Source organism: Macaca thibetana, chromosome 1 (assembly GCF_024542745.1).
Source record: "Macaca thibetana thibetana isolate TM-01 chromosome 1, ASM2454274v1, whole genome shotgun sequence".
In the NCBI taxonomy this organism is placed as follows: domain Eukaryota; kingdom Metazoa; phylum Chordata; class Mammalia; order Primates; family Cercopithecidae; genus Macaca; species Macaca thibetana.
Window position 1 is genome coordinate 129,698,208 of NC_065578.1, and position 15,654 is coordinate 129,713,861.

Genomic DNA, 15,654 nt, shown 5'->3' on the forward strand with positions numbered 1-15,654 from the left:
TTCTGTGTCTTCTTTCCACCTCTTTCTTCAGTCTCAACAAACATCCACTTGTACCCCCAGCTACCTTCCATGTTTCCAGGTATCATCGGCTCTTAACTCCCACAAGCCTGCCTTTTGGCTACCCATCCCAACAATATCAAGAGGGAATGACTAAATATCAGCTAGAAACTTAGCCATGTCTCAACATTCCTGGATTATGTGAAAAGCTGTCCATGCCCTTTACAGGTTTATGGTGACAGACCCGTATCATCTTAAAGTATGTTCATAGTTAAGGCTTGACTTAAGAAAATAAGAGAACCAGACATAATGGAAAGACCTCTTCAATAATGTTGTCACGCCTCTCAGTGAATCTGCTCACAGTCACACTTTGGTTTGGCTCCCCAAACCCACAATAGAAAAGGAAAAATGAATACTTTTTTTCATTTGTTTTGTTTTTAAAGGCATTGGGTTACTTCCTCCTGCCCTCTTTTCTTCCCTGAACAAGAGTTTACAACTCCTCATGGCTTCTTAATAGGTGAAGTAGGTGAAAAGTCTGAGAAGCTCACAGCAGGGCTTGCTGTCTCAACTATGCAGCTGAGAGGCTGCCAGCTCCTGTGCCTTCCCAGTCCCACTATAACTGGCAGTACGTTTGTTCATGTTTCCTGAAAACATTTTCTTTAAAAAGGAAAAGAAAAAAAAGCCAAACACCACCAATCCAAAAAAAACAAAAAAGGGAAGAAGAAAAAGAGTAACATCTGAACATTCCCCAAGCCCCACCCCAGTAAGTCTGAGATTATCTTATTCCTCCCCTGAAATAATATAAAGAAGCATTTCAGGCAAAATACTTAGTATTAATGGTGTCTTACTGCCCAACCTCCCAACCATGCCCTTTTCCCTTTTATGTATATCTCTTGGAGCAAAATAAATTCATTAATGGCTTTCCACATATAAATACAATAGAAAAGAAAGAAGTCTGGAACCTGAACTATCATGGGACCAAAAAGTATCTTGGCCTTTTGGGAGTTTCCTTGTCAGAAAGTGTAAGCCTCAACAGGAAATAGAGGCTCCTTCTCCTTTGAGTTCAATACCCTCCCTGTGTCCTACTCACCAGGAAAATAAGTGTGTTCATATCCCACCTAATTTACAACAGAAGATAACCCCATCCCATCCCCAAAACATAAAAATACAAGTCTATGCCCCCAGAATGATCAAACCAGTTTAACTCCCTCCCCCCTACCCTGAACTCTTGCTACATAAATACATGTATGTATTTGATTATAGTATAAACAGCTCCTAATCCACTTCCAGTTCTAAGCATCAGCTGCTGCTGTTGCCAAGCCCTGGGGTCCTGACCCATTCCAGAGGAACTTGCCACTCTTGCTCAGCTCCCGGGCTTCAGGGTCATCATTCCAGCGCCGCTTCAACCGAAGCTTGGGGGGCATCAGGGCATCTTCTTTCTTCTCAGGTGCACTGGGCTCTTTGCCAGGCCTGTCCTCACCATCTTCAGTCACCTCCAGAAGTTCTTCACTTGGGGTGCTAATGGGCACAGAGGGCCAGATGGGTGGTGCAGGACGGGCAAAGATGGTGCCTTTTTCTTCCTCAACGGTCCTGCTTGGCACAGTGCCCTCTTCTTGAGTGTGCTCCTCCTTCCCTCGTGCTGACTGCCTGAGGCTCTCAGGATCCTTTTCAGAGGCAGGTTCCACCTTGATTCTTGGGGGAATAGAAGCCATGGTGGGTGCGGTGACTGGTGCTGACTCCTCGCTGCTCTCAACCCTCTCCCGGTTCTTCCGCCCAACTGGTGGGGGCTGCAGCTTGATGGAGAACTGAGTTGACTCCTCAGGATGCATCTGGCACTGCAGTGGTGGAACCATGAGCCCCGGGTAACGGGGAAAAGTCCGAGGACTCAGATGGTAGTTGAACACAGAACAAGCTTGAGAATGAAGGTAGTGTTTCATTTCCTCAGGGTTGAAGGAGAAGCAGCTGCTGCTGGTGAAAGGACTCAGGCCTGGTGATGGGCTATAGGAGAAGATGGTGGGAGTCAGGGAGAGGGCTGGTGAAATGGGGACATTAAGGACACCTCCGCGGCCAGGGATTGGAGAGACAGCGAAGGGACTGTGGGGGTCAGGGTACATCCCTGGCCTAGCAAACAGAGGAAGCATTATGTCAGGCTTGCGTTTCTGATGGCCAATCCCTCCTCCGCCAATGGCATTCCTGGAGGACATGGGATCCACAGCCCGGCGCCAGTCAGCAGCTGAGCCATCCTCCAGCTCGGAAAGCTCAGCCTTTCTATCAGTACCATTACTGGACTCCTGGCCAGAAGCAGTTAGGGAGCTAGCAGAGAACCGTCCCGGCTGCACATCACTGGTTGGAGAATGGGTGTCCAGAGGTGGGAAATGGAACCGGGAAGAGGCTGTTGGCACTGGTGGCGCACTCTGAGGAACCACACCTGTGATGGTGGAAAATACAAAAGCCTCCATCAGAGGACTGCTCATTCATTATCATCACTTACGCTAACTAAGTGCAAAATATTTAGTAGTAATAGGAAACAATCATTCCAACTGGACTGAATCCCATAGTTCTCCAACTTCCTAGTAACTACTATTCAGCTGCTTCTACTAAATTTGTCATCCTTTTCTAGGCTCTTTACTGTCTTCACAGTACTCCTTACTGTCAAAAACATTGTAATTGCTTATCCATATTCTAAAACCTAAATTCCACATGGCAGGGACTTCCTATTGTTCACAACTGTACACCTCGCAGTTCGGGACTTAACAATTAAGAAGTACACAATAAATATTAAGTGGAAGGAATGAATGGGTACAACAGCCTTCTCTGCAACTCTAAATATTGTGTATATATTACCTGTTTCAACTTTTAGCTCTGCAAATAGTCTTTTCTTATTTCCGTAATTTTGGCCATATATATATATTCGTGTGTGTGTGTGACGAGGTAGAGGTTTACTGAAATATAAACATTCAAGAACATTTAAGATAGAAAATAATAACAACATATAGATACTCGCTACAAGAGGACTTCTGATGTTTACTCACTGCCTAGACTACTCACATGCTATCACATTTTTCCTTGTTGGAATAAAGATATATTTCAAGATGGGATGTGGGGAGGGGACAGAGCTGCTCTGGCTGACTGTACCTTCAAAGAAGCTCTGCTTGGGCCAAGGCCCCATTCCTGGATACACCGCTTGGCCACATATAAAAAGCAAGCAAACCAAACAAAACTGGAAATGACATGCATGTAAAGTAATGCCTTAAAAACTCAAAGACCCTGTACCTGACATACACAGACCATATTTTAGTAAAAACAGCTTAATTTTTAAAAAGGCTAAACATTTGTTAAGGTAAGTTCTTATTGCCAAGTGTTTTATCATTCCTGATATACAATCACTACTTCACAGAGATTCAAATATTTTTCAATCTCTCCGAATCCACATTCCTCTAACAAATTCTACTGAATGATCTCCATTTGCAACCTGCTTTTAAACATTAAAGAGGCTGGGAGAAAATCCAGGACCTACTATTCCTTCTTCCAAGTCTGCTTACTAAAATGTAAAGCTCTAAGTGATAACATACACTGTGCTATTTATGTCTAATTTTTTTTTTCTTCTCTTTTTTTTGAGACAGGATTTCGCTCTGTTGCCCAGGTTGGAGTGCACTGGCACCATCTTGGCTCAATGCAACCTCTACCTCCTGGGTTCAAGTGATTCTCGTGCCTCAGCCTCTGGAGCAGCTGGGATTACAGGCATGGGCCACCATGCCCAGCTAATTATTGTTGTTTTTAGTAAAGACCGGGTTTCACCATGTTGGCCAGGCTGATCTCAAACTCCTGGCCTCAAATGATCCACTCGCTTCAGCCTCCCAAAGTGCTGGGATTACAGCTGTGAGCCACTGTGCCCAGCCCATGTCAACTTTAGTGGCTCATGGTTCTCAACTTCCCTCAGTGGTCCTCCTGATGAGACATGAAAAAGGTATGCCATCTGAGGCCTCAGGAACCTGTGGGTTCCTGGGAAGTGTCAGCAGCTTCTAAAACAACATCAGCAGGGTTCTGAGGCAAAGATGAATAAGGAAGAAGGAAAAAGGGAGAAGAAAAAAATAGAAAAAAACCCCAAAATTTTAAGCAAAATATAGTGATCTAGAAATGGAAACAAAAAAGGCACACAGATATGGTATGGTTAGGAATTGCTTCCCATCAGCTGGTGCCTTCTCCTCTTGGTCTAGCATACTCTGGAGTCTGCTGGTATTTGTAAGACTGTAGCTTTCTAGGCACATGTGACTGAATAACACTATGACAGAGCCTCATTTCCCAAACTAATGTTCCACAGAAAAATGTTCTGCAGGCCTTTTTTTTTTTTTTTTTTTTAAAACATCTGACTGAGAGGGCAGGATGTCTGGCTTCCTAGCAGGAACCTTCATAGTGTCAGTGATGAAAGAGAGAATTAAATACGGGTGATGTTGAGAAAGGCAAGAAGCTTTGTGTTCAGAAGCGTGCCCAATGTCACACTGTGGAAAAGAGAGGCAAGCACGAGACTGGGCCTAATCTCCGTGTCTCTTTGGGTGGAAGACAGGCCAGGCCACTGGATTCTCTTACACAGATGCCAATAAGAACACTGATGGAGTATTTGGAGAATGCCAAAAAGTACATCCCTGCAACAGAAATGATCTTTGCCAACATTAAGAAGAGGCAGAAAAGGGTAGACTTGATAGCTTATCTCAAAAAAGCTACTAATGGGTAGTAACGGGACACTGCCGTTATTTATTACAAAACAGAAGCCTCATGACTTTTTTATGTGTACCATAATTTAACAGATCTCAAAAACCAGAATCCACATCATGAATGACTGACAGAATTATTTTTGTTGGGCAGTCTTGATTTAATTAAGACTGATTTGAGGTTAGATGAGTATGTTTGGCTTTTGGAATTTTAATAGTAATTCCGATTTAGTAAATGCTCTCTATCACTGTTTACCCCTTCTAAATATATGACTGGACTTCATTAGTAATGTTCAACTTTTCACAAAGATGATGAAAGCCATCTTAGAACCTATTGGAGAATGGGTTTTATATTTAGATTTACATAACTGGTTATGTGAATGTATTTAAATACTGGGGAAATTCCTTCACTGTCTCAGAACCAAGCAAGATTCACCAGTGTTTTATGTTCATTTGCCTCTTAAAGGCAAGGGATGAATATAAGGTAGCAATGTCTACTTTATATTTTTGGCCTTAACAATAGCCAATCTAATTAGAATTCTCTGTATCTAAAATGATTCCTTTTACTTATTGAAAGGCATTTTAGTGGGTTTATGTGTAATATCAAATAAAGATTTAACATTTCTCACATTTTATAGGTATTCTATAGGATCAGATGCTTATTAATTCTTTACTATCTAATTCAGACTAAGTTATAATTTGGGATTGTCTTTAAGCAGCCATTCAGAAACATAATACTGTAGAACTGCTATGTATTTGTGATTGGAAATGGTGCTTTTGCCAACTTAAAAGGAATTAAGTAGAGGAAATATACAGAAATTTAAAAATTATGCATGATTATAAAACTTCAGATAATTAAAAACAAAATCACAGATTGAAAAAAAAAAAAAAAGCCACTGATTTCATCTTAAAATTAGGAAGAACAGAGGGATGACCTTGCAAATGATTTGAGTACAGCCAAGAGGGTCCCAGGCCAAATGTGTGCTTCTATTAGCCAATTATGGTGGCTACAATTCTACCCTTTTTGATTCTTTTGGATCTTGACTTTTAATTAAGAGTACATCTACTCAAAAGCAAAAAGCCACTTCTATGTACTCAGAAGAATGAAGTCTGTCCTGCCCCGATCCTGACAGTATCTTCTGTATCTTTCCAATGTGCAGGGAAAGGTCCTGTCTCCTAAGCAATTTAGAAATGCTTGATTCAATCTAGTTTTTTTTTCGTTGTTTTGTTTTTTTGAGACAGAATCTTGCTCTGTCACCCAGGCTGGAGTGCAGTGGGGCAATCTTGGCTCACTGCAACCTCCAACTCCCAGGTTCAAGCAATTCTTCTGCCTCAGCCTCCCAAGTAGGTGGGACTACAGGTGCGCGCCACCGTGACTGGCCGGTTTTTGTATTTTTAGTAGAGATGGGGTTTCACCATATTGGTCAGGCTGGTCTCGAACACCTGACCTCGTGATCCGCCCACCTCCGCCTCCAAAGTGCAGGGATTACAGGCGTGAGCCACCGTGCCTGGCCCAAAATCTAGTTTTTTATTAAAATAATAATAACAATAATAAACTGGAGGAATCTCAGTCTTTACCTATGTTAAGGTATACTGCAAAGGAGACATAATAAGCAGTATTTTCCTAATGCATTTAGGTGGCGTAATGGGAGGTGAGACTAGAAGCAATACTGGGAAGGTAGCATTCTGGAACCCTTACCTCTGATTAACTGGAGTAGCCCTACTTTTATATGTTGATATATCAAACCTAAAGTTTTGCTTAGAAAGAAAGTTTGCTGCTAAAAAAGAAAGTTTGAATACCATTGCTTTATAAGACCACCTCCATGAAGTCACCATGAAATTCAAGTACTGCGGTTGAAAAAAACTGGCTCTGAATCTCAGTTCTGGTACCTTCTACCTTGTAGCTTAGTACAAGTAGCACACTGGAATCTTTGATCCCCTCTGGCAAAATGGAATTCATAAGGTCTTCGCCTAGGTTCAAATCTTGGTCCTACCACTTACTAGTTATGTGCCTCTGGACAGCTTACCTCTCTGTGTCTCAGTTTCCTTACCTGTAAAATAGGTCAGAACAGGGCCTATTGTTATGAGGATTAAGAGTTAATATTTGTAAAGCTCTTAGAATAGTACCAAGCATAGCAAATTGCATGTCATTGTTAAAATAATTTTTTTATTAGATAATCATGGTACAAAAATTAAACCATAAAAAGACAACTATCATTCAAATATGGACTATGTATTAGATAACAGCATTATATCAATGTTAAACATCCTGGGTGTGGTAATGTTATTGTGGTTACGGAGGAGAATGTCCTTGTTCCTGGGAAATACAAGCTGAAGTACACAGGGACGAAATGTCATGATGTCTGCAACTTAATCTCAAAAGATTTAAAAAGTATATATAAATAGAAAGAGATAAAGCAAATGTGGCTACAATATTAACCATTAGTGAAACTAGACAAAGGATATATGGGTGTTTACTGTCCTTTTTCCAATATTCCTATAGATTTGGAGTTTTCCAAAATAAAAAAAAAAAAAACTGGGGTTGGTGGGAGTAGAGAGGCATAGACTGAGAGGTATCAAGTCCATCCCTAACTGGTCTGTCCTGCCCCGATCCTGACAGTATCTTCTGTATCTTTCCAATGTTTCTTATGCAAATATAAGAAAATATTTTAATAAGGTATTATATAGGATGCTTTTCATGATAAAATACACAGACCAGAATACCCCAACTGTTATCAACCCACCTCGTAGACATGATCTCACTGGCCTCCAGGATCTAAATCCACACAGCTCTATTTAGAGTACTTATCACATTTCACATTGCATTAAACCCGGCATATCTTATCTCTCCTGCTAAATTCTAAGTTCCTTGAGGTAAAGAACTCCCATTATCTGTTGAACAAATGAATCACAATCTAGAGGAGGAATATATGATCTATTAAATAAGAGCTAGATTTCAATAGCTCAATCTCTCAGGAATTGTTTCCTGAGAAACTGTTCAATAGATAACTATTCAACCTACCCTGATCAGTCTTTAACTTTGCTGTTGTTTTCCTAATTTTATCGTTTGTAAAATGTGAATATCAAGACATTCACCTTACTGGGCTGAAGAGTTTAATGAGATAATTCACAAAACTACTAAGCAAAAGTACCTCCATAAAGTAGATGTTCAATAAATGTTATATTCCTTTGTTATCATAAAGTTAACCTTAAACAACATTTGGCCTTTCTGGTCAAAAAGTTCTTTATAAACTAATGACACTAGCTCTTTGGAGTTGTCTATATCTAGGATGTGAGCAACAAGGTAGTAGAGATAAATGTACTAAACGAAATGGACACAGTTTTGCTTTCCTTGTGGCTTTTTTGAGACTGAGTCTCGCTGTCGCCCAGGCTGGAGTATAGTGGCATGACCTCAGCCCACTGCAACCTCTACCTCCCGGGTTCAAGTGATTCTCCTGCCTTGGCCTCCTGAGTGGCTGGGACTATAGGTGACTGCCACCTGTATTTTTTGTATTTTTAGTAGAGATGGGGGTTTCACCACGTTGGCCCGGCTAGTCTTGAGCTCCTGACCTCAAGTGATCCACTGGCCTTGGCCTCCCAGAGTGTTGGGACTATAGGAGTGAGCCACCTGGCCCGGCCCCTTGTGGCTTTTTGATTAGGATCTTGAGCTGGGGTTAAAGATCAAAGTTGGTTCAATTGCCTTCAGGCAGAACAGGTGTGCTGGGCCACTACTGTTAAGTTTCTAGATCGGATTCTTCCCAGAGTGAGGATCCAGGTTTCCTTACCCTGGAAAACCACATTACTTCCCAGGGCTGATGAATGCCCCATTCCAGGTTATCCAAGTGGCTGAAGTTCTGGATTTTCAATAGATAAAAAGGGTAAAAGACAGAAGAACAAGATGAATGAAACACTTTTTTGGGAGCGGGGTGAAGGGGTATAAAAACCAACAAATTCTTTAAAATTGTTGGTATATACATCTAGATTCCCAGTTCCTCTAGGCATACAAGGAAGGGGCAAGAGTGAGAAATAGAGGAAGCAAGATTTGAGTGGCTAGAACACGTCTGATTTCCTAACGCCTCTCCCTCAGGCACAAGGAAAGAAAACAGGTTGTAATTAGAGAGATGCATTCCAATACCCCCCTTTTTTTTTTTTTTTAAATGCATGCCCCAGGGACAGGAGGGAGTGGTTACAGAAGGAGAGATGAAACTGTAATGATAGCAGAGTCAAGCTAAAACTGCCCTAACTTGTTGTGTAGTAATTACATATCTGCAATGGATCTCAACATTATGTTCTCTCAGCCACACCCCCACTAATTTTTCAGGTTTCTTCCAGCTTTTCTGAGAAGTTGTATTACTGCATGATCAGCATTCTTTGCCTTAGCATACAAGGCCACAATGACAGAGTACTTACTGACGGACTGGTCAGAAAACAATTAAATACAATCTACAGTAGTCCTTTCTTATCTGAGGTTTTGCTTTCCACTGTTTTAGTTACCCACAGAGATCTGAAAACAGGTCTGTACAGTACACAAAGATATTTTGAGAAAGACCACATTCACATAATTTTATTACAGCATATTGTTATAATTTTTCTATTTTATTATTGTCATTAATCTCTTACTGTGCCTAATTTATAAATTCAACTGTATCACAGATACATACGAGCGGGGTTAAGGGAAGAAAAATCATATATAAGAATGGAGTTTGGTACTATCTGTGGTTTGAGAATCTACTAGGGGTCTTAGAACATATACTGCTCAGATAAAGGGGAACTACTGTATTTTCTTGGGCAGGAGTATGATTTGCATACGGAAAAAAATCACAAACAAAAAACCACACAACAACAAAGTCTTTTGAGAGACTGCTTTCAACATCAAGAGAGAATGTGAGGAGCTGTGATGGAAAGCTATAACCAGGAAAGTCAGGAGGGGAAGTCCTAGTGCACTTAACAGGAGAGAAGGTCAAGTAACCCCAGAATCTTGTTCTCTGAGGATTTGCTGGTGCAGATCAAAGACACTGCTTTTCACTGCAAACATGTGAACCTCCCCCTTCTCTGATCAAGGATGCTGTGGTTTTGATGATATTCACTTGATAAGGGAGAGCTTGCTAGTTTCACAGAAAATCGGAAGTGTTTGTAGAAACAGGTTCCCATCTATGAAAGAACCATTGGGCTGGGTGTTAAAACTGAGTCCTGAACTTAAAGATCATCACAAACCTATGAAACATCATTCCCAAACAAGACAGTGTAATAGTATCTAGGAGATTACAAACAATATGCAGAAAAGGGAACCAACTAAATAAACCAAAGAAATCTATCTTGATACTGCACAGCCTATAACTCTCTTTATGAGTGAGACGACTTGAGCGAGAACACTGAGGTAATCCAAAGGATCACATTATTTTAGTGTTTCTAAAATCTTCCTAAACATGCTATGTCTTAGATTTGGAGTTTTAAAAATTCTTTTCAATTCGAAATTCATTCCCTACCAAGAGAGTTTGTATCTTACCACTTGACCGAATGTTGATGAACGGGTAGTTGGGCATCACCAGTTTGTTGAAATTAAATTTATAGGTAAATCTTTTCCCTTTTGTTTTATGAAGGATCCTCTTGTTGTAATAGTATCTGTAAAAACAGGAATGCATGTCAATTTGTCTTGTAGCTACTGACAGCTTTCAATACATTTAGGTAGCCACTGAGACCAACAATTCTTGCTCTAAGTATTACAAAAATCACTACCAATCTTTTGCAGCCTGGCCCTCCAGGTAGATCTAGGAGACCTAAGAGCTCAATTTTCAACTCAGCTCCAGTTTTTGCCGAGAGGTTTACAAAGACAACTTCACTTTAAGATTGTGAACACCTATCCTAGCCCCAAACATTTTCTTCTCCATCTCTCTACAATTTCAATTTTATAGTCCACTTCCTTCCGGTTGCACTGCATGTCACTAACTGCTTAGTTTCTCTTTTTGGTCTTGTCCAGGTGGGGGCAGACAAGTCACTAAGCGGACCTGATGTGGTTAGTCTGGAGGCCTAAGCTCAAAAGATAGACAAAGGAATGTAGAACTGTTTTATGGTGGCAGGTCAAACAATGGCATGCCCTGATCTGGAAAACAGCAGCTAGTGTGGCCTGCTTCACCTTCAAAGACTCAAAGGGATGTGAAAGAATACAGCAAAGCCTCTGCACAGATTTTACATTTCAGGTCAGGAGAACTTCAATTATCTGGAACCTTTAGTCTTACATCTATGCAGTAGCAGAGGTCATAAACTGCCTTCTAGCCCCTTGAGGGCTAACGGGCTATGAAATTTAAGACTGACAAGGGGAAAAAAGAACCAGAGAAAACTTAGAGTGATCAATCTTTAGACATGTTGCAGCAGGCTATGGACAACTTGAGCTCACAAACATAGTTCCTGAATAGATAGGTCAGTATCATTGAATCTTCCTCCTGTAACTTGCTTCATCCTTTTCTAAGTTTCTTCCATGGGAGCCCAAAGAAAGAAATTCTGACAGATTCTAATAGAGAAGTCTAAACTAATCCTTTGGATTACAAATGAGCTCCAATCCATGTTTCACCATATACTCTCGCCCACTACAGAGCAGAATCGGCTGTCTGTCAGGATCCAGTGCCAGCCACATTGGAATTCCCTCCTACATATAACCAAAGATACGCCTTTTCTCCTCCTGTGCCTATGCTACTCACATTCAACAGCTCTTCTACTCCCACTTTAAAGTGACACATTATTCACTAAGATAGTGTAGTCTTTTATTACCTGATACCCTTTTATCTAGCATTCACTAAACAGCTTAGCCTCCTTCCAATCTGTTAACACAGATTTGAGAATCCTTTCCCTTACCTGAGGGCCCGGCTCAGCTTGTCATAATTCATCTGTGGTTTACATTTCCTGCGGCCCCAGAGGCGGGCCACCTCATCTGGATCCTTGATGACAAATTCCCCGTACTCTCCCTGCTGCCAGGCGATGACATGGCGGAACTCTTCCTTCTGCAGCAGCTCCAGGATGAAGTGCCACAGCTGGATCTGCCGGGAGCCTGGGGATGACTCTGTTTTGTAGGCCCAATCAGGAAACTGATACCCTTTCATGTGAGAAGGTCAAGATTAAGCTAGTTAAGAGCTAGGTACATACATACCAGCAACCCCAACTGCACATTCCACTGCTCTGAACCTAGAGTGCTTTGCAAACATGCTGTAAGTACTCTCAGTCAGCTGGGCCTAACCACAATGGGGAGAGGAAAGCACAGAGAAGTCACCTATCCTTGTGGCAATCATTAAATCTGGTAAGAGTTGGGCAGCAGCAACCAGATGTCCTAATCTTACCATTTCATACATTACTAAATCTCACACCTACTTTCTATGAGGACATGAAAGTGCTAAAGGGAACAAACAGGAAAGATAAACTAATGTTTCAGGAAAATACAGCTGAAAATTCCTTTTCCCTAAGGTTGGAACTGTGTCTCTAATAGCAAAGAGACTCTAAAGCTTGGGATATGGGTGTGGTGACCAGACATGTTAAATATACATCCATAGGAAACAAGCCTACAACCGTCCTGCCAGTATCCACCTAGCCAAGAGGCTGTCAGTCATGGTCTGACATTTGTGAACATAGCTCAAGTTGAGAGAACAGGAACCACTGAGGGACCTTCCAGGTACCTCAGAGATGATTAACTTCTGCTCACCTCCACCTCCTTCTGGCTTTTCCACGATGCTACAGCCGGCTTTCATTTTCACCCTCCTGCTGAGAGACACAAGCCACACAATTACTCTAAGATGCTATTTTATTTAGTATCCTGTCAAAGTTTTCTGGCAGTCTTTCCCCAAACTTCCTTTCCACTGTTCTTCTTTCCTTATGCAACTCTCTTTCTTTCAAACATGTCACCTCCAAACTGCTACTCCCCAAATTATCAAATGATGGGCCTCAGGTCATCAGCTTCAAAAGCCGTAATTATCTCTCACCTGACTTTAAACCACAAAGTGTAAACACTGTCTTTAATATTTGCTTTCCTCCTCCTGACCAACCCTTCAAATGTACAAAAATAAAAATAAAAAAGGAGGGTACAGTGAAATGGGTCCAAAAACGCAGCCAAAACAAGTCAAACAGTTTGTCTTCTATTACTAGACAAGCCCACATGCCAAGATACACAAGCCTGAGTTCACCCAGATGTACCAGTTTAAAGGGTGAAAAAAACCCAAATCCATCTGATTCCCACTCAAGAATGAACATCTGATTTTGATTTATTTTGCTGAATTATGTGAGATGGGAGAAGGAAGATTCTTCCCAGCCAGAAACTGCTCCCTCCTTCTTGAAAAATACCCTGGGATACAGGAAGTAAACATATCATATGTACAGTTACTCCATACAAAAAACACACACAAACTCCCAAAAAGTCTTTGAGAAAAATTATACATTTTCTCCATTTAACAGGAAGGGGTGAAAAGCAGGCATTTCTGAAGCCCTTCTGGCCAGTGAGTGGAGGGAGTCTTGCTGCGATTTGAATTCATTCCATCCAGATTTACAGTTCCTCAATAAATTTCCTGTTCCTCCCAGCAAGCAGCTTGTGTCAATCACTTAGCAAAAAGGAGGGAGGGGTGAAACTGCCAGAGGGACATGGAGGCAGGAGAGGGCAGATCTACCCTCGCTGTTCCCCACGGTGGATGACAGGCCCTTAGCATCCACATTAGCAGGAATCTGGAGAGAATGCAGGTGCCTAAGTGGCCCCCGGGTAGGGACAAATTCCTTATCTTGGAAATCTCACCTAACCTAGGATTCCTCTAGATCTTTTGAATATTTTTTCTCACCAAACACAGCAAGGAGACCAGCAAGTGTCAGTCTACAAAACTACTAGCGGCCGAGGACAAGATAAACACCCCAAAGGAAGGAGAAGACAGACAGACAAGGAAAACACACACACACACACACACACACACACACACACACACACACGAGATATACAATAACAAGGCACCAGGGCTGAGGCAAGAGCTTCCTCTTCCATCTTAGTGACAATGAGGGAGGAAAAACACGAATTTCCCCACTGCTCCAGGAAGCTGCCCTGGACTCTTAACTCCTAGGATGCGCTGTCGGATCGTGAGGCCTTTTACCCTGTCAAAGAACTCCCTCCAACCATCACGACTCTGGGGTTCAAATCCCGTTGCAACGATGACCTGACAAGGAAGCCCTCTCTTGACACTCCAGCTCTCCAATTTTCCCCATAAAAGTCCCTTTCCCAGGAGCCCTGAGGCGCCTCTGCACGCCTTTCGCATATTCACTGCAAGGACACTTCATCCAAGCAGGGCCACTCCTCTCAACTCTGCAAACCACAGGACCCCTGCCCTTCCTCTGATCGCGACCACTCCCCGAAGAGTGAGGCATGCACAGTCTGGCGCTGCGGATTTCCCGCAGCAGCTCCGGGTCCTGGCTTCCACAGCCCCCAGAACCTCCTTGCCGTTCACCTCCCGGGCTGGACCTCCCTTAACCGTGGCCTCAGGGCTGCGCGGGGCCACCGCATGAACGCTGACCTGGGTCCCTGTCGCCCCTCAGACAGACACGGGCTCCCACCCTCCCCCGCCCCCCGTACTGGGTGAGGCCCAGCTGGGTGGGTACGCGGCCCGGCGGCCGGCCCCGATCCCAGGGACGCCATCCCCGCCGGGATCCCGGATCCGACCCAGACGGCCCGGCGGCCGAGACGAGGCCGGGACTCACCTCTTCCCGGCACGGTCCGTCTTCAGTCCGGTCTCCTCCGCGGCGTCTCCGGCTCCTCCTCATCCACCCCAGCAGGAAGTGACCTCCTCGGCTGCTTTCGTCACTTCCATCCTCAGCAGAAAGGGCGGGGGAGGAGGAGGAGGCACCCTCCCGCCGGTTCCCAGCCTCACCTCGCCGCACCCAGCCGCGTCTCCCTTTCCTTTCTCCTTTCAGCAGACGCCGACTTCCGCCCGCACTCCGCCCCCTGCGCGCTCCTCCCGACACGCATCCCGCGCATCCGCCCCGGCGCGGCCCGTGCGTCACGCTGCGGGGGCACGTTACGCACGCTCGTGGCGGGCGGCCGGCCCGGCTCGCTGCTGGGCCAGGGTCCTGCAGACGCTGAGGGGTGACGCGGCGCGAGAGGGCGCTGGTCTGGTACATGCTTCCCCCGCGAGTTCCGCGCGGTGAGGCAGAACGGAATTTGCGGGGCGAGGCGCTGCCCCTGGGTCTCACTTCCCGAGGGGAGGGGACCTTGCAGACCCCACAGGAAGGCCCAGGCGCCGGGAAACAGTCTCTCCCACACAACAGAAAGGCGGCCAGTCTTTCTCCAGAAAAGGGCCCTGCGACCTCCCAGAGAGGGGATCCCTCACAATGGGAAGACAGGACCCGCAGACTTCAGACGCAGTTCCCTACTCTTTAAGAAAGGGCCCTTTCATATACGTATGAAAGAAACCGCAAAGCTTTCTCTGAAGCACGTCGCTTTGGCATTTCCTCCCCGGGAAGACTGGGGAGCATGACCGCTTCCCCGCTAGTTCCCACCCTACTGCATTTAGTCTTAATTCGTCCCAGTCTAAGCAGCTTGCAAGTCCTCTCCCTAAGTCATTAAAACTCATGTCCCTTTTTTCTTTTACCTTTTGTTCCTGCTCGGTCAATTACAAATATCTGTCCAAAGCATGTTTTTTTTTTTCTTTCTTTCAAGGCTAATTAAGGATAAAGAATCTCAAGCAGTTCAGCTTTATCTCCAGTCCCACCCCCGTAAATCTGAGTGGTGTCCAGGCATAGTTTCACTCCAGAGGCAGAAGAAAGGGAGGAGTGAGGATCAGTAAAGGTTAAAGAATTTAGAATACGAGCGTGGGGGAGGTGAAGAAGAGAGATGGGATTGAAGGAGAATTGAAGATCAATTTTGATCAAATGGATCAAAACTTTGTTTTGTACCTCTGCTCTAGTAAGACCTTTGCACCATGTCTGCCACATGGGA

General features: G+C 43.7%; 1 protein-coding gene across 4 annotated transcripts; it reads right to left on the reverse strand.

The window, feature by feature from the left end:
* Positions 1-1,206: 1,206 nt before the first annotated feature.
* On the reverse strand, positions 1,207-14,651 carry ETV3 (ETS variant transcription factor 3). 4 transcript variants are annotated; one of them, XM_050779633.1, is made up of 5 exons: positions 14,418-14,651; positions 12,394-12,449; positions 11,556-11,793; positions 10,213-10,328; positions 1,207-2,425 (listed from the first exon to the last, which is right to left on the reverse strand). In XM_050779633.1, the coding sequence occupies exons 2-5, from the start codon at positions 12,437-12,439 to the stop codon at positions 1,290-1,292; spliced, it is 1,536 nt and encodes a 511-aa protein (XP_050635590.1). In that variant the 5' UTR covers positions 12,440-12,449; positions 14,418-14,651; the 3' UTR covers positions 1,207-1,289. The 4 variants fall into 4 exon arrangements, with proteins under 4 accessions (XP_050635590.1, XP_050635581.1, XP_050635600.1 ...); XM_050779624.1 differs by having other exon boundaries at positions 12,394-12,452; XM_050779643.1 differs by having other exon boundaries at positions 2,354-2,939; positions 12,394-12,452.
* Positions 14,652-15,654: the final 1,003 nt, after the last annotated feature.

Coding starts and splice junctions, on each gene's coding strand:
- ETV3 (XM_050779633.1), bottom strand. CDS start 12,439: ATGAAAGCCGGCTGTAGCATCGTGGAAAAGCCAGAAGGAGGTGGAG. Junction 11,794..12,393: donor AAAGCCAGAAGGAGGTGGAG/GTGAGCAGAAGT, acceptor CTCACATGAAAG/GGTATCAGTTTCCTGATTGG. Junction 2,426..10,212: donor CATCAACATTCGGTCAAGTG/GTAAGATACAAA, acceptor CCACCATCACAG/GTGTGGTTCCTCAGAGTGCG.